Source organism: Vulpes vulpes, chromosome 16 (genome assembly GCF_048418805.1).
Source record: "Vulpes vulpes isolate BD-2025 chromosome 16, VulVul3, whole genome shotgun sequence".
Taxonomy (NCBI): Eukaryota; Metazoa; Chordata; class Mammalia; order Carnivora; family Canidae; genus Vulpes; species Vulpes vulpes.
Window position 1 is genome coordinate 12,584,347 of NC_132795.1, and position 19,670 is coordinate 12,604,016.

Genomic DNA, 19,670 nt, shown 5'->3' on the forward strand with positions numbered 1-19,670 from the left:
AAGGAAGAAGACAGTGTCTTGCTCCAGTGCACATTAATGAAAACAGGCCCACTGGAGAGATTCCCTCCTCAGCTATCTGACTTTCATACAGAAGTGAATTCAAAATCTACTTGGTTTTCTTTTTTTGCATTCTTTGTCTTTCTCACCCTCTATCTTTATCTACTCTCTTCACTGACCTGATGTCCTTGGGGAGTAACCACCATACAGAAGGGATGTCTGGATTCATGAGCAGGAACAGTCCATGCTCTTTCTTTGAACTGCTTCTGACTTCACTCTTCAGCTCCCTCCAATTCCACTTGCCTAACATCAAACTCCTCTCTATGAATTGTGCTCTCTCTCTCTCTCTCTCTTAAAAAAAACCCAACACGCTTTTGAAAGCTTTTAAAAGGAAAACATTACTTTCATCCTTTACAGTACAAGGTCTACCGATCAATAGCCCCACTGGGTAAATCTTAAATGGATCACACTGAGGCTATAAAGGAGAAAGTAAAAACTGAGGGCAAGGGAGGAAGGCAGTTGAATCACCAAAAAATTATAAACATTTTTATTAATTGACAAATGGAATGTCCAAAATGAAAAAAAAAAATCAATAGGTGAGCAAAGGAGTTTACTATTAAAATTGCAGGGCTGACTAAGGCAAAGTTTCTCCAAGTGTGAGAATTGAAAACCAGGAAAGCTCTCACTGATACATGATTAGCTTGGTTAGGTAGTCCTTGAGGCTGGGAACCCAGGGATAACTTGATCAGCATCTAAGTTATGAACAGACAAAGATGCTTATCCAGTCTCACTCACTCCTGGAGTCTAAAACCAGATAAATGTTGTGATCAGTATGCACTGGTCTTCTTCTTCCACTAACCCTAAGGATCTAAACACAATTAAATGCATTTGACTTTTCTTATCCCCACATATAGGAGACTACTGGGTGGTGAAAAAAAAGGGAAAACCATCTTAACATGGTGTGAAAAGAAAGACATATGAAATAAAGTAGAAATTAACCAAAGTAAAAGTCACCAAGAAGAAATCAGACACTACCTGAGACACTCTAGTGGCCTCCTCTAGGAATTTTTTCATTTCATCCTCGGAGAATACCACGTTCATGGCTGACCCACTGGAAAGGAGAGAAGGACAGGTAAGTTTCTTTCACAACTTTGGGAACAAAGCATGCTAGACTTGATTGCTTCTCAGAACAGTTCCAGGCAATCTCTAGTTTCAGTCTGGACTAAGAAGATGCTTTTTCCCAAATTGAGTCGTTACTCCATTTAATCACCAGAATAATCAACCAAAGTAAAGAGTCACCCAAGTTGGGGGGGAGAGCTGTGATAATGTCCAAAGAGAACCATGTAGCTGTAGAAATAGCGGTATCCCTAAGTATCCTTTCTGATTTGATGTTTTCACTCTGCTGGTTCCACGTAATTCTTAAACCTTTACAAGATTCATCCCAGGATCTAGCTATTCCTTTTTGTTTTTGGTATTGTTAAAGATTTATCTATTTATTTGAGAGAGAGAGAAAGAGGGAGAGAGCATGCAGGGTCGGGCAGAGGGAGAGACTCAAGCAGACTCCATGGTGAGTTTGGAGCCTGACACGGGGCTCTGTCTCATAAGCCTGAGATCTTGACCTGAGCCAAAACCAAGAGTCGGATGCTTTACCGACTCAGCCACCCAGGCACCCTAGGATCTAGCTAATTTTACCCTGTTTCTTCAGAGGTCATTGACAATGGCTGATCTTAACCCACAGGTCTATTGCCAAAAAAGGTCATTCTACTACCAACCAGGTTACAAAAGAATAAAATTTTTAGTAACATTTGCAAATATAATGTACAGTATCTGGCTGAAAGGAATTCAACTGTGCCCTTCTTACTAATTATGTGAGAAAGAATGCTTATGTCAATTTATGCTGAATTTTGGTATTTTCAAAGTGTAATAGGAAGAGAAGAAAGATGGAGGAAAGAGGAAGGAAAAATATGGAAGAAAAATACTACTTTCTAGTTCTTTTTAAAAAGTAGCATTTTCTTGGGGTGCCTAGGTGGCTCAGTGGTTGAGCATTTGCCTTTGGCTCAGATAGTGATCTCAGGGTCCTGGGATTGAGTCCAGCATCGAGCTCCCCAAAGGGAACCTGCTTCTCCCTCTGCCTATGTCTCTGCCTCTCATGAATAAATAAATAAAATATATATTTTTTAAAAGTAGCATTTTCTTTACCTTTTCTACTCTATTGCAAAATTTTGCACAAAGAGCTTTTAATTTCCATCTACTCAAGACAGGAAGGCTAAGGCAATAACATTGATAATTCACAGGATAGAAATCTGTCCTAAAGAGACAGATTGCAGAGATGAGAAAGGAAGCACAATACTCAAAACTGCTTTCTGCAACCCTCCCCTGAATGTGTGTTGCTTAAATTAACTTACATTAATACCTCAAAAAAGTATTATTTGACTGAGATTTACACAAAATGTCATTTAAATAAAAAGAAAAGCTTTCCACCTCATTTCAAATTTTTCATTATTTTAAAGGATCCCATCTCAAATTCCATTTACACTTTCAAATTGTGCACAGCAAATTGTGTTTCTCTTATTATCCCCTGTTCAGTGAAGTCGGTCCTTACATGTGGTAACATCTGAAGAGAGTAAGTGATAATTCACAACTTCTCTTTTGATGATAGAACTTCGTTTCAAAGTTTAATATTAAAAGATCCTCACTGTCCCTGTCCCTCACCATTACAATTCATCTCCAAAAAAAAAAAAAAAAATGTGATCTCAGAACTCAAAAATTCAAACTAGAGTCCCCATCAGAAGGTGCTGACAATAGTCAGAGATAAGCTGCCAAGTCTGCTGACGAGAAAACAGGTACTGGGGAGAAAAATCCCAAGTCTGATTTGTTTTGGTTTATGCTTTTGGGTTTTTTTTAATTGTTCTCTTCTCTGATGTAAAACTATCCTCCCTCAGTCTGGCAAGGAGATGCCCTACGCTATGCTTCTAAGATGTAGGACTGTAGACTTATTGCCACCCTCTGACAGAAAAGTAGTACGCTGAAGGACCACGCTTACATCCTCTATCTGTCATGTTGACTTGGGGTTTGTGGATGGATTTAGAAGTTACTACACAACAAAGCCAAATGCTATTAGCATACAGCACATAGTTCTGCATCTCCTGATTTTGAAATCATTACTTTGGGAAAACAACATATTACCTCAAAACATAGGAAGGTCTCAACAAGCAGGGGTAGCCCACGGAGCTTGCAAATTCCAGAGCTTCATTCTAATGAATGGAAACAACAACAAAAAAGTGCATGAATAGTTTAAAATACTCAATAGAACTGCAGAAAGGCATCTTTAGGACAAATGGTAACACAATTCTTTCCACCCTTCCTCCCAAAAGACGCCATTAAAATGTAAATTGGACATTGAAATACATAAAATTCCTGGTTTCTAATTGTAAATATCAATCAAGCTCAAAACTAGTTTGAATGTTTTTCATTGTCCGAATCTTAATGAGAATATTCTCACCAATTTATAACGAGCATTCAACTGCAGTCATGGAAATATACCAACTTTAAAGTAAAGTCACCAGGCACAAGAGCCTTCTCTCTGCTCTGCAGTTAGCATCTGCAGTTGTTAACATTCAGGTTACAACTCTTCAAAAGCGACCATTAAAAACAGATTTGTGTTTCTCTCCTTACCAAAGTGTTAACAGCTTTCCAGGGTGCCTGAGCCACCTTCAGCTCATCCAAGACAGCTGAGAAGATGGAGCGATCCTCAGCCCTGTCGATCTGCAGAGGGCTTGTGCCCATGATCTTGACACCATTCTTGTACAGAGGGACTGCCAGGTTGTTTGGAATCTGACCCCCAACGGAGATGATGCAGCCACCACATGCCTGGAAAAAACAGCCACAACATTGGCCACTGAGGTCACATGATGAATGAACCATTGCCTTCGTTTCCATACTGAAAATGTTTAACGTGTTGGGAGCGTTTCATTTCTCCCATCAATGGAGAGTGTTAAATGATGTCACAAGGAGATAAATAAACTTAATTCTTTCCAGGCACTTACAAAAAATCTGTGTGAGACTTCCATAAGACTACATATCATCACCGTGTCAGACTTTCACACAACCGCACATGAATGTGTGACATTTACGTGCATGACAATTAGAGAAAGGAAATAAAGACAATTAATATTTTTGCCACGAACTCTACTACCATCAAGTGCTCCTTGGACTACTGTTGTAATTCCCTAAAGGGACATAGTTCTCCCCTTCTAACGCTCACCTCTCCTGTTCCTTCTACCCCAGCCCTTCATATTCAGATTAATCATCTTACAAAATTGTTTCACCAAGTTACTCCTATACTTGAGTTCTCCAGTTTCCTTATGCCTGAAGGACAAAGTGTAGTCTCATGACCATCAATGTTAAATGAAGAGTCTCCAGCCTTATCTGTCACCATTCTCAGCACCAAGAAGATCTCCTGCTCGGGGTATCCCCAACTATGTGCATGCCTGTTGGCAAGATCTCTACCCTCATTAACCTTCCCGTGCCTTCGCTGCCTCTCTTTTTTTCCCCTCTCCCTTATCTAAACTCCACCATCCCTACACAAAAGTCCAGTCTCAATCCTACCTCCCATTTTTACCTCCTTTCTCCTTTACAGCTACCTTAGCACTTGTCTACAATATCCAATACCTGATCCTCATTCTTGTTTCCTTACTATTTGCCTTAAAAGCAGTGTCTGAATCCTTAACTTTAATCTCCTATTAATAGTCAAAACTTCCAGATTTAAAAAAAAAAAAAAAGAAGTTCCTTCCCATCTTAATTCCCTCTGTGAAACTCCTTCTGATATTCAGTCTTCATGTCTGTACAATTAGAATAATAATATCGGTCTGCTTCAGAAGGTCACTATATAAGTTAAATAAGAAAAAAAAACATTAAAAACCTTACACACTGTAAGTGCATAAATAAGACATTGTTATTAATATTAGAAAATATTATTATATCTGATAGGCCATTGATCTTGAAATAATTTGTATTTGCCTTAATAACCTACTAATGCATATCAGAAGTGCTGAAGTAATAGATATGTACCAAATATATTTTATCATCATTTGAAATAATTCTGAAATAGTCTTAAAAGGGATAAAGCTAATTTCTCTTTGATGAGAGAAATTATAGTACTGCCTAAGCAAACAACCTACAATTGAGTGCTTAAATGCACTGTAAACAGTATGGAAAACAATAATCCACAGCTCTGCATATTTATAAGTGCACCTACACTCCATTTATCATTTTTTATGTTCAATATACATCTCTGCAAAACCGTTAAGAAGATTTACTCTTTGTGCTGTAATAATGGTTTTATTTGCTTATTATTTTTAGTTTATTAGCAGAGTTAATATTTTAGAGGCTTAAAAACTAATTTTTCAATTAAATGCATATAAAAATTTCTTATGTAAAACCCTTCAAAGTAATTTCTAAAAGAGGAGTATTAAAAGAGAAGTATGAACCCATAAGTAAAAATAGGGGTCCATTGCACTAAATAGGAGCTCAAAGTTGAGTGAAAAGCCTTTGATTAATAAATACACTAACACTTTTTGAAATGCTCTATGAAATTGATTTTTATTTTTCAACAAATTAGCAACTTTCAAAACAGTAATAGCATAAGAAGCTACTATTCATTAAGAATATTACTATTTGCCCTAGACCATCTGTTTTGACCTTTACCATATCCCTCTGAAGCAGTTATTACTCTCCCCATTTTACAGCTAAAGAAACTGAGGCTTAGTGAAGATGAAAATGACTTGCCCATGTTTCTTACCTAGCAAATACAAAGCCAGTTCTAGAACTCCGTTCTACACACTATAAAGCAGCTATGTTTAACTAATAAACCAAATATTTGAATCTCAAGCTATCTCTATTTTTCTGCTTGGTTTCAAAGGTGATTAATGTTAGAGGACACAAGGAGAGCTATTTCTAAAACATTCTTTTTGAAAAGTAGTAGAAAAACTTCCTTTGCACAATCCCATTCTCATCATTGACTACATGTACAAATAAAGATCATCACTGGAAACACAAGTACATCTACAGGATGTTTTAGAGTAATGGTTGAAGGTGTAGTCGTAGGTTTTGTCCTCACAGCAAAAGGAAGTCAGTACAAGAGAACATATTTGTAGGATGAAGTTAATATAGGACAGCTTTGTAAAAGAATTTCATCTCAAATTGGCCCCAACTCCAAGCACAGAACTAGCAGGGACTTAGGAAAAAGAACTTGGTATCCCACATGGGTAAATTATCATTATTATCATAATCACTTAAGCCTAAATAGTTTTAAATAACTCACTGACATAAAATATCCTAAAATTCAGATTTGTTTCACTGATTTCTAAATACTATAGACTGAAGATAATTCCATCAGGGTCCCAAAGTTCCATTGATCTTACCTGGATTTGTTTGTATCTTTTTACTCAGTTTAGTTTCCTTTTTTTTTAAAAAAAAAAAAAAAACTTGGTATCACTAAGCTGTAGGTAACACCACACAAGAATATTTCTGGAACGGGATTCAAATGCAATCACACCACAAATGTAGTTTTAGTACTTTGGTTTGTCCTTATTTTTGTGGGCAAATTATGGACAGAATGCAAGGGAGAAAATTTATTTTACTGATATAAATAGCATTTAATTCATTGAAAGATGGCCCAGATTTTTGTAATTTTGTGTATTATCTCTAACTTACAAAACTCTACTCTTTGTACATCTGTCTTTGAGACTGATTTATTATCTTTACCATGCCTTATTATCTTAGTAGTTCACATTTTTGTAAAACACTTTAATTTTCAACACTTCAGGTAGACCCTTAAGATTATATTTAACTATAGTTAAATCAAATGCTAGGAATGAAATTCAATTCTAGTTTAGAGTCATACATTCTTTAATGGGTTTTGTCTATCATTAATGAATGTTTGTCATTCATTCATTTAACTCAAATTGTGTTACAGAGTGCCACTGTATACATATATATACATATAGCATTAGGTATTAAAAATAGAACAATTATATCATTAATCAGAGTACATTTTAAGGGGTATGATCCAGTAAATTATTCATTGTAAAAGCAAGAAAAATTAAGGATTCCAACCAGATAGGGACATCATGAGGTGTCAGGTATATTGCCTGGCATTCTTAGACTCAATCTGGTTTTTAATGAACAAATTAAAAAAATAATAATAAATGGGTCTTATCTGGGACTGAGATATAGAAGAAAATTAATGTTCATTTACATAACTTTTCAAACCATGACTCTCCAAAGAAAAAAAGGAGAATGTGAAGTTAAGACAGGAACTGTGAGTCTTTTTTTCTTTTTAAAGGTTTATTTATTTATATAGAAAGAGACCGTGCAAGCAAGTGGGGCAAGTGGCAGAGAGAGAGGGAGAGAGAGAGAGAGAGAGAATTCTAAGCAGGCTCCCCACTGAACACAGAGCCAACCCAGGGCTCCATCTCCAGACCCTGAGATCATGACCAGAGCCAAAATCAAGAGTTGGCCACTTAAATAACTGAGCCACCCAGGCAACCCATGACCTGTGTGATTCTTATTCATTATTGTAACCTGTAAAGATTATTGCATAATTCATCCCTAGAAAATAGATTTAATAATAGATCTAATAAAAGAGAAGCGCAGTGTTGCAACTTCTATAAATAATGTCATAATTTTCAACTCATATATCTCAAAATAACTTGAGAATATCTCTCCCTTTTAAGAAGCACCCTAAGCAAAATTGTGAACTAGACAAAATATCATCTGTCAAAGCCTCATAGATAGCAGTCACCACTTCTCATTTTCTTGACTCAACACCAAAATTAAGGGGAAAAAAATCACAATGCAAGTTTCTTCTCAAGGAGTAAGAATCCATGAATGCAATCACAAGGAATAAATGACTTAAGTTTTCTAATGATTGCTCTTTGTAAAGTATAAAAAATGTCTGCAGCCAAAAGAATATATCACTGTAACATTTTCTATTAAAAAAATTAACAAGCAGGAAGGAGAGTTTAGCACAAGGGTTCCTTCTGGGGTGCCTGAGTGCCTTAGTCTGCTAAGCATTTGCCTTTGGTTTAGGTCGTGTCCCAGGGTTCTGGGATTGACCTCTGGGTCAGGCTCCCTGCTCAGCGGGGAACTGGCTTCTTCCTCTCCTCCTTGTTCATGCTCTCTTTTGCTATCTTGCTTCTCTCAAATATATAAATAAAATCTTTTAAAAAAGTAATAAGGACCCCCTTCACTCCATCTTAGATCAAGACTTCTTTTTTTGTTTTTTTAGTAGGCTGCATACCTAACATGAAGCTTGAGATCAAGAGTGAATGCTCTATTAACCAACACAGTCTGCTTTACTCACACAGCATGTCACTTTTCTGACTCCCCCTTACGTTTTCTTTAGAGGTGCATCCTTGTTGCCATGGAAATAGCATTGGTCTTGAACTAGACCAAGAGACCTAGACTGGGAGAGTCATCATACTTTCTATCAACCTATGTAGCTATGTAGCCTATTGTCCTTCTAAAGTGACTCAGATGTGTGTTTTTGAATAAGTTTAGATGTCTTCCAATTTTCTGCAGATTTACTACTGAATGTTTCAGTGCCTTTAGCATCACCCAAAGATAGATTATGGCAGTCTCCTGGAGGTTGTGAAGGGATACACAACAACCTCATAGAAGGAAATGTACATACATGTGTGTATGATATGTGTATATGTTAAAATAACATTTCCGGTGAGATAGTCTAACAAACACATCAATGGAATATTGTTCTTAAATTCTCCAATATAACATTTAAAAATATCTTAAATTGTAGCACTATAAATGCCAATTAACTTCAAAGAGGGGCCAATTTATTTTTTACCATCATACTGAACTCAGTTATTATGAAAGGATCTCATTAATATCCATGTATAACCATATCCAAAGGCAGTTGTAGAAGTTTTTAATCTTTCCTTAAACCATTTCAAGGGGAAATAATTAATTATGTGTAAAATGCCCGCTGTAATTCTTGTAATCCTTGTTAATATTTTTTAAACAACTAGGTAATTTTTCATATATTTATGTTATGGGTCCCAGTTCTATTCTAATGTCTTAAAGGTTTTATGGCTCTCTATCCTGCTAAGCCTGGTATTCAAAAGGTACTCAAGAAATATTTGTAGAATGCATTTGGTTTGAAATGAATCTTAAAAAATTATTAGAAAAATCATGTCAAAAAGGGAAATAAAAAGTGTATATATTCTATCTAAAGGTTTAATTTCATTATATTAAAAGATAAGTGGGCCAGTCCCAAATGGACAACTATAATGATATATCCATACTAAATTTGTCTATTTTTCTTCAGTGGAATAAAATCATCACATGTTCTAGCACTGAACTCTACAATGTGATTTCAGCCACAAATCTCATTATCTTCACAGTGCCTTCACGGAGCACATATATACAATCATCTGGTTCATTAACAACAACAACAACAACAAAGATGAAACAGAAGTTAAGAAACTTGAGCAACTCAATGAATTGTAAATTCAAAACTTGAATTTAAGTACTATGTCCCTAATTCAGTATTTTTTTTGTAAGTGGTCATATTTCATACATAGGGATGATTCTCCATAGTAGCAAATTAACTGTAAACACATCAAAGGACACAACCCCTAGATGTCACTCTGAAATCTTCCAGTAGTTATTTTTTTTAACTGTAAGATATTTTAACTTGTTCTATAGACATATAGTAACCTGTGATCATAGGAATTCACAGTGAAGATATTCTCAATAATATTAGAGTACTGGTAGAAGAATAACTGTCAGAAAAAGCTGTAGAAGTACCGATATCAGTCAGAAGGAACTCATCAATCTTAAACTGAAGACTAATGGCTTCATCTGATGGCACAAAAAATTAGCTGGTCATTTGTGAACAACTGACTTCTCTCCTCTGGGGACCATTCATTATTAAACTGCAACAACAAGTGAACTACAGAGATGAGGTTTATTGTATGTCTAGATGATCAATTAAATCATTCTGCAAAGTATTTTGGGGGATTGTCTTGTATAGTTAATCTGTGTCTAGCACAAGTTACCAAGAAGAGTTTTCAATCTTGTTGGAATGCTTAAAAAAAAAAATAATAATCACTCTGTGCCAGGACCTCAAGACTCTAAGGCTGGGATAATTTTTTTAGAGTTTCACTACAAATTTAGACAGTGGAAGACACTGGCAGCTCTTTCTCCTAAGGGGAATTACAACATTAATATATATATATATATATATATATATATATATATATATATATATATTATATATATTGCACCAATAAAGTATGCACTGCATATATTTTTCTTCTTTTTCCCCCTTTTTTTCTTTCTTTCTTTTTTTTTTTTCTCTCTTTTTACCTCCTGATGGTAGATGTCTAGGATCCTCTCCAAAGACAACTCTTCAAAGTACAGTTTGTCACACTCATCAAAGTCTGTGCTCACGGTCTCAGGGTTGCAATTCACCACCACTGTCTTCTTGCCTAGCTGACGCAGTGTGCGGATGCTGGAGACAGCACACCAATCAAATTCTACACTGCTGCCTGCAGAGAGGGTGAGATTGGGAAAGGGGTGGAGAAACGAAGTTACAACACAGAGAGCAGCAGAAAGATATTGCCAGTCAGTCCAGGCGAAGGAAGCTAATGCCCTCTCATTGCAATTTTTAAAACTCTAAAATGTAAATTTCAGATCCATTATGCACACTATATTAATAGTAGGAAAAACAGAGGCTAATTACACAACAATGATATGTTGGCTTGTTTTGTATGCTAAGTTCTGCAATTGGTAATCTCCATATTTAAAACATTCAAATTCAAAGTTAATGGGAGTTAATGTAATGATTTTAAAAACCCCCCATTTATGGAAAAGAACTCAAAGTGAACATACTGGCCTCAGTACACAAAAATAACTCAGCTAGTGATCAGAATACTTGAGTTCTTGTTTTAGTTATTCCACTTACTCTGCTGTCTGAGGTCTAAACCCAATGATCCTTGAAGTGCCTTGGAGCTCTGACATATCTTGATTGATTGGAAAATCCTGTCCTTTCCAAGCATATCCTTTTAGCTTGGCAAGGCCACCCCATACAGAGTGAGTGACCTTCTAAAAAGTAATTTGAAGTACAATAATGGCCTAAATACCTCAAAATATCAACTCTACTGGGATGCCACAGAACTGAAAGTTCTGGGATTTGTATTAATCCTTTGCATTAGGATTTTGTCTCCGAAAAATTCTTATCAGAACAATAATTACTCAAAGATAGTAGCATGCTAATTTTCACTATCAATTAAGTATAGACTTGATTATCAGCCTAGCTAGTCTTCCCTGGGTCCTAAGGTAATGCAGAACTGTTACATGAATTAGGTAAAATTTGAATAGGAAGGAAGATAGGCCTAGAGAAGAAAGCAGTAGACCACTTAGCCATGAGATAACTAAAGTGGTAAAGATATAAACACTTACAACCTACTTCAATATTTGACCAAAGATTGCTGAAGTAGCATATCCTGAAGCACTTGGTTAATTGTAAAACCTAAAATAAACTATGTTTAAAGTAACAGAGTAAAAAAACTAATAAATAAATAAATAAATAAATAAATAAATAAAGTAACAGAGTAAGACTACATACATTTTAAATTCTGTATTTCATCATTTCCATACTAGAATAACTTGTGAGACTAGATGTTAAATATACTTGTTCAGAAATATCATTGTCAAAAAAAAAAAGAAATATCATTGTGTGTTTACTATATACTTTGTAAATGTAAGTTATTATTACATTGTTATTAAATGTCTAATTTTAAGTGACTGGGTGAGGTGTAACAATTTGTGGTGATAATATTTTAATTAAATCATATAATGCTCTGTCTATGCACAAATGATACAAGCTCTTTGTGTTTGATACTAACAGAAGTCATATATTCATAGATCTCATCTACAAATGTAATTTCTGGTTGATATATGAAGTTCTTGAGCAAATACAGATCTTTATGTAAAACTGCCAGATGAGAAAATGCCAAAGTGTAATTCATTCCCCAATCTCAGTGAGAGGCTCAATTTAGTTCATGAGGATGAAAACATAAAAGGGGGACACAGTGAAATGGGAGAAGGAGTTAGATTGGAGACCTGCATTTGAGTCCCATTTCTACCATTTAATAGCCATATCAACTGGGGCTTTACCTCTCTGAATCCGAATTTCTTAATTTGCAAAATATTTCTTCTAACAGCATCGGTTTTATATCATTCTTGGAATAATAGAGTGAACGTGTATGAAAAGTACTATATAAACTGTAAGGTCCTATGTAAATATAAGTTACCACTTTACCAATGTGATATGGACCACAGCCCAACACCATCATGCCATGGTCATCAAAATTGATATCATGCTCCTGAGGAGAAGGGAAAATAAAAAAAGACACAAAAGTTATTGTGTGCTCTTCTTCAACCAAATTAAACTCTTTGTCCCATCACTGAGTCTGCCTTTCTCATCCTTCCTCTTATTGACGTGTATCCCCTACTAGTCTCTGAGAACCCATAAGTATAAATTTATTCATAAAAAAATAAGTTCAGTATCATTTTAATTAAATAGCCATGAGAACACACCATAATTGTATGTTCATGTAGCTGGTATCATTATCATATTTTCACTTGTTTGATTTCACCATCTTAAGGCAGTTCTGAAAAGACCGAGTATAGGAAGAGATGATCACATCTGACCCACACGATGTATTTTTAATACCAACATTAACAGATAAGCAAAACCACAAAACTTCTATTCCCCCATGTGGACCATTCACTAAATCTAGGGCCTTGTGCATCCAACAATTTGGCAGTGCCCACCTGACCATTGTAGGTGACATACAGGTAGTTTGTTACTGATGGGTACTCTGCAGCCAGTGTATCAATCTGCAAGAGAAAAAAAAATGAATAAATTGGGATTTTATTCCCTTTGTTGTATTTTTTTTCAAGAATAAAGTAAAAATTGTGCTGCAGTCCTTTAATGCCTCTTACTGTCAAAGACAATGAAACGGTGGGTACAATTCAATTATTTTCTAATTCTGAAAATGAGATTGTGTGGAGAAACAATGATATAACCTAGTTATCATCTGAGCAATAAAGAACAGTACACACATCCCAGAGCATCACTGATGGATTACAGCAGTACTTCTCATGTCCATAGCAAAATGGTCATATAGTCAACTGGTTACCTGGAAGGTTTACCCAGACAGCTGTCTGAAGCAGATCAGAGCAGAGCAAAATGACCTGTATGCAAGAAAGTCTTTGGTTTGCAAATTCAGGCATAGGATTTAAGTTACCTATGGCACAGAGCAATAGGATGACACAAATACCTTAAAGCCTGGGGAAGAGGGGAAGGGGACAAGGTCTCATTGAACATATTTGGAAAAAGTAAATCAATTCAGTTCTCAAAGGCCAGGAGCTCAGCTTAGTGAGCAAGAATTCAGGGCCAACAGGGCAAGCGAGTGTAAGGCAGGTGAGAAGGAAGGAAGATAATTGCTGAACAGAATATATTCAGCATCAAGCCTGAGACCAAAGGGTATGTGTGTGCCCCCTGAGCACGTGGAGAAAAGTCAATGATTTTAAAGGACAAAAACCAGCTGGTGGTACTTTAAGCCAAGGCATCCCTCTACATTTCCTCTACTAAAGTCCAAAAAGAAAAAAAAAAAATCACAACGCTACACCTATGAAAGTTCTTGTGTGATTGTCATGCATACTAGATGAGCTCATTATGCCCAACCCTATCACAATGAATACTAAATGAACCATAATGATGGGGCACTTAAAATAAAGTATTACCCTGTAAAAAGTTAGTGCCAAAAGAGATAACCATTCTTTTCAAGAGGTCAGCCACCATGCTAGAGTATTTCAAGTCCTCCTATTACACTGAGGATTTACCTTATCGCAGATATATTTGCACATGGGTCAAAAAAGTAAAGGAGAGGTCATTTTGATTTTTTTTTTCATTTCAGCAGAGAAAACCATGTACTCACGTTTACCTTTATGTCCCAGCGCCCCTTCAACCTTTCCCTTTAAAGCTGAAATCAATCCTATGCTGAATAAAATTTGTGGCATCGTGGCCATCTATGGGAGCAGTAGAATCACTTTTGAATTCCACCCCTCTTTCTATTGGTAATGGCTCTACATGTTGGGGCCTCTGTTTACCCCTGTGAGGAAAGGGAAATTCCTTTACCTGTTTAACCCAAGGGTGGATGTTTTTCTTTAACCTCAGCTCCCTCGTCTGGGCCTCAGTCAGCCCAAGGCATTTTGAAATCTGCTTGTCTGAGAACCCAATCTCCTTTGCCTTTTTCAGGGTTTCTTCTGTAATGGATTCACTAGGATTTAATGAAAAAGAGAGATTCAACTTTAGAACAAACACAGTGAGGACCAGTGAATTCTTCAATTTCAAAAATACCAAAGACTCCTTATTTTCCATCTTCAGCATGTTTAGATCTCCTATCTTTTAAAGATGCACAAATAAATAGCCCACTAAATCTTCCAGCCTCTATGAAATCTTTTCGTATTTTCAACGTTGACCAAATTGGTTTTCTACTTTCACACCCCTGGCACCTTCTCCTCTCCTTATTTCCTGAAAAATGGCTTCTGTGTTTACTATCTTAATGAATTTCCTCTTTCAAAATAATCATGGACTAAATTAAATATTATAAGATCTTACTAAATCTAGGAAACTTTCCTCAAGTTTCTTCTCTTCAACTTGTCAACATATGACCTGCTTGATATTATTCTTTAAAGATACCTTCCTCTGGCTCTGGTAAGTTGTTTCTCTCTCTACTTTATAATTCACAAAAATTATTTACTGTTTTTTTCCCCCCTCCAAGGCTCTCTCTTTTGTTCCCAGATTTAAGACTAAAGATTTAAGACTAAAGGTCTGGCTATCTTCTCTCTCCCTCTAGATTTAACCACTGTCATTGGTTCAAGCAACATAATTAGTCAATAATTCCCAAATCTGGGCAGCCCGGGTGGCCCAGCGGTTTAGTGCCACCTTCGGCCCAGGGTGTGATCCTGGAGACCCGGGATTGAGTCCCACGTCGGGCTCCCTGCATGGAGCCTGCTTCTTCCTCTGCCTGTGTCTCTACCTCTCTCTCTCTCTCTCTCTGTATCTCTCATGAATAAATAAAATCTTTTTTAAAAAAATCCCAAATCTGTAGCTTCTTCTCTAATGTCTGACCTATGCTCTAGTCTTTATTTATAGGATCTTCAGGATCACCTTCACCTGGGCATCCCAACATTGTATCTGACTGGGTATCCTCTGCATAAACGGCTTCTTTTTTTTTTCTTTTTTTCTTTTTTTGCATAAACTGCTTCTATTTACTAATATCACATATCTGTCTATGTTGACAAGATAGTTCTCTGTGATTATTTCCCACCCACCGTGTGGACTGTATTTGTGTTGTTTCTCTCACCTGTAATGCCGTGACATTCCTATTACCTACCTGACTGCTCTCCAACTCCCAGTTACTCTTTATAGGTCAACTAGATCCAAGTTTCATCCATGAAGATTTCTTAGTCTGCCCTCACACACAGACCTTCCAAGGCTCTTCACTGACTCATTTTCTTGGAGCCAGAAGTATAATTGGAACTATACTGCTGAGCATGTCAATATTGCCAATATTTGTAATGTTTCTTAGCTTTTATTGACCAGCCTGACTTTTCCTGCTAGATTCATGTGCCACGATGACAAAGATCACATTTGGCTCATTTACTAGATCATTCCCAAAGATTAGCAGGCTAGCCCACAGACAACACTCAATAAATATTTATTAAATGAATAAGGGAAACTGGAATTCCATAGCTTTAATAGAAAAAAAACAAGTTATTAAAATCAGCTTGTAACTAGAATTCAAAATGTACAAAGAAATAATTTGTAAAGAGCCAAGGTACAGAAGAATAAAGTATTTCTGTAAAAGTATATCTAACCAAATATTTCAAGCTATAGTCAATACAATAAAATTCAACTATAACAGTTTGATAGTCAATACCATGAAATTTAAATATAACAGTATGTTCTCAGAAGATCTAATAATAAATAAAACATTTTTAATTGAAATTCTAATAGAATGTAGTTGAATCTATTGCATTTTGTTCATCCTGTTCTTCAATCTTCTTTAATTAATTCATATTCTGAGTTTAGAAAAGAAAGAATCAATCTGGTATATTTAATAGCCATGTCTCTGGATTTTGGATACCAGTATTAGTTGGGATTTTTACAGCTATGTCTCTTCTTAGTCAATTTGCTTTTCTTATGGCACTTAAATTTCCTCTGCTCTCAAGTTAACTCATTATTTCTTCCCAATAAATTTAATGTCTCTTTTTTCTATTCTTATTTTGATTTTTTAATCTTCTCAAGTATTTGATAACATTCTCCCAGAGCAACACATTTTCCTGTCAAATTCTTGAACATAATCTGATTATTAAGTATTATCTGTCACTTGCTATGTGTGCCAAGTACTGTGCTTCATGCTCTAGAATTACACTGTCTAAAATGTCAGCAACTAGCCACATGTGACTATTTAAATTTGAATGTTAATTAATGAAAAATTTTTAAAATTAAATTTGACTCACAATTGCACTAGCCATATTTCAAGTGTTCAATAGCCATACGTGGCCAATGGTTACTGTTGCTATATTAGATGGTGCAGATTAAAGAATACTTTATCATCACAGAAATTTCTACCTGGGAGTGCTGCCCATGAAGATACAAAACAATATTTGAGACAACGGAATGATAGAGAGTGATTCAAAACATTTTACAGAGAGATAAGCTATGTGGTGCAATGTGAGGTCAGAGAAAAGAGATAACAATGAGAGTGGATGTAGTTGAGAAATACTATGGCAGTAGAGAGATGAGAACAGAATCATAAAGAAAGTTCGGCTTTATATGGACGAAGGAGTTGACAGATGTACTATAGGCAAGGGCAACTGTGTCTGCAATAATTTGAGACCACAATGGGCATGGCAGGGATAGACCCTTTCTGTTTTTATCTTATTTATTTTCTTTCTGTATTACCTATTTTAATGATGGAGAGATAAAATATCGAATCTCTATATTCAGGGAGATCAGAGTACATTAGGAGGCAAATAAATAGCCATAGATTTGCCTGCACTGTGAAAATTCATGCAAGAGAAGATTGTGGCTCAGGGGAAATGCTCCCAGCTGCCACAGGAAGTCTGGAAAGGCCTTACCCAAGGGATGACTGCTGAGCTCCTGAGGGCTTTTGAAACACCCAGGTTTCCAACGTTTACCTTTAGTCTTTCAAAAAAGAAAAATTTTGAGACAAAAGCAGAAGAAGAATTTGTTTATTGCTACTTGTTTTGGAAACGTATATTTTCACTTTTCTTGCCAAAATTATGTTCCTAAATCAATTGCTCATTTGTTTATATGCAAGTGTGCATTAACCCTCAAAGTGGAAGTGCTTGATAAATAAGCTATTTTTCTAAATTAGAACTATGCATGATGTTCTTTTTAAATAAATATATTTAATTGTGCGTTTTATGAAAGACAAATCATATTACGTTCACCTGCATGCTGAAAGACTACACATTTTCCCTATGATCTGTAATTTTGTTAAAAACATAAGTATGAAGCTTGAGTTAGGTGGAGAAATACTGCACATACAACATTAAGCCAATTCTTACCCTTAGATTTTTCTAGCTACTTGCTAGGACATTTTCCCATAATTGTGCAATAGCAGTAAAAGAAAAAAGCAGAAATAAACAGATCTTCAGTAGGACATTTCTTTATTATTGCAATAACTATCTGAGGCAAGACCCATATTATGTTCCTTTGTCATAGCCGAACTAACTTACATGACTAAATCCTAATCCCGAATAGCAGCAATCCAGACACACTTAGGAAACATACCTTGAAAAAAACCATCACACCTGTTATTACAACAATGAACTAGCAAAAATGCAAGTTCTTCAAGTCCAAAGATAACCAGAAGTAATCATATATTTATCTTTAAGCTCTTTTGGTCATGTTTCTCTACTTGTTTTTTTTTTTTTCCTTGCCTTGAACAATTTTTTTTTCTTTTTATAAGGAATATCAGTCAATTCTTCAAAGGTTGCTACATTGCTTTAAATGAAAATTATAGATAATGGTATTAAGCAAACAAACAAAAAAGAAACCATTTAGATTCCTCACATTTCTATTAGGGTTGAAATAAATTTGCATTTGTTTTGTCCACATTCAGCAATGCAGTCTTTTCTATTGCTGAAATATGCATAATTCCTCCTATTATTTTCCACCAAAAGAGTCCAATAGAGCATTTAAAGACATCTTCAGCAAATATGCAAAGTCTTCCTCCGCCACTCACCAAATAAAATTGGACTCTTACCAACAAGCAAATAAAAAAGAAAGAAAAAGGAAGACTGACTGATAGACTTGGTCTCATGCACAAAGAAGAGTAAAGTGAATTAATTCTGTGCTGATTTTTGGTGGCAAAAATCAGCTATCTGTCACTAAGACTAACTCAATCATTACTGCTCCCCATAGCATCCCCACCCCAGAGAGTTTTCGTTATTTAAAGGGGACGCCTGAGAAGGAGCAACAGGAACACAGAATAATGAATCACAAATGAGAGACTTTCAGGAGGGGGCTGAAAAACTATTTCCCCATAGGCACCTCCTCAATTCATATCAGGTGATATTTCCAAAACAGATGTAACAAGCCAGATTTGCAGAGTGCATGTTTTGAGTTCACAAGCTGGTTCCTAGAATATTTTCTTGGTGAGCCAAAACAGCTTTTTAACTTTTGCTCAATATTCAAATAGCTAGATCAATATCACAATGTGACATTTTTATAAACATCTTGAAAATCAGGATGTATTAAATTGGACTGGCATGTGAATATAATCATGTTCATCTATTTTAATATGAATGCAAATATTGGGTAGGTATGATCAAAGAATTTCAAAGTGATGTATCTTCTACAGTATTTTATTTATAATCTCTCTGGTTATTAATTTCTACTCTGTAGGCATGTTCATGAAATAGTGGAAAGCATTTCAGTCTTCCTCACTGACAAAATACATGTTAATTCTGACCCAGCACCATAATTACAAAGACATGGATAAGTTAGATCCCTCCCTACATTCAGTGCTATTTTAATTCTGTGGGGTACCCCGACCTCCAAGACAAGAAGCAAGTTGCCTCTCTCTTTATTTCTCTCATCCACTCTCTCTACTGTTTTTGCATAACGTGAAGCTGGCTGGCATGTCACTACATAGGGAAGAAAATTGACTTTATTCCCTACGTGTTCTGATACAGTTTTATTTTGAGTCCCATTATAATAAAATAAAAGAAGAGACAGTTTGAAGACACGATCCATTAGCTTTGGGCCAGTGATTTAGATAAGGTTAAACCTCTTCAGAGTCAAATGCAAGATGAATAATCTTAAGTGAACATAAAGCTCATTTAACAATGTAGAGATTCAGGTACATGCTCCTCCTCATCTTTATCTGCCCACATTGGGCTGTCCTCCATTTTTTCTGCTAAAAAGAACTTCCATCAGAGGGAGACTTTTTTTTTTTTTTTTTAACAAAATCAAGTTGGATGAAAGCTTCTTTTAGGGACAGGGATGTAATTTTTTTATTTTTCCAAAGGAAAATAAAAAC

At 35.7% G+C, this 19,670-nt stretch overlaps 1 protein-coding gene across 1 annotated transcript in view; it reads right to left on the reverse strand.

The window, feature by feature from the left end:
* The window catches only part of CPS1 (carbamoyl-phosphate synthase 1), a 120,767-nt gene that overhangs the window by 26,234 nt on the left and 74,863 nt on the right, over nucleotides 1-19,670 (reverse strand). Inside the window, exons 22-28 of the mRNA XM_026002212.2 lie at nucleotides 14,228-14,369; nucleotides 12,859-12,924; nucleotides 12,344-12,407; nucleotides 10,387-10,568; nucleotides 3,673-3,867; nucleotides 3,184-3,251; nucleotides 1,033-1,108 (exon numbers count right to left, since the gene is read on the reverse strand). Of these exons, the coding sequence (XP_025857997.1) occupies nucleotides 1,033-1,108; nucleotides 3,184-3,251; nucleotides 3,673-3,867; nucleotides 10,387-10,568; nucleotides 12,344-12,407; nucleotides 12,859-12,924; nucleotides 14,228-14,369 (793 nt within the window). The remainder of the gene's footprint in view (nucleotides 1-1,032; nucleotides 1,109-3,183; nucleotides 3,252-3,672; nucleotides 3,868-10,386; nucleotides 10,569-12,343; nucleotides 12,408-12,858; nucleotides 12,925-14,227; nucleotides 14,370-19,670) is intronic.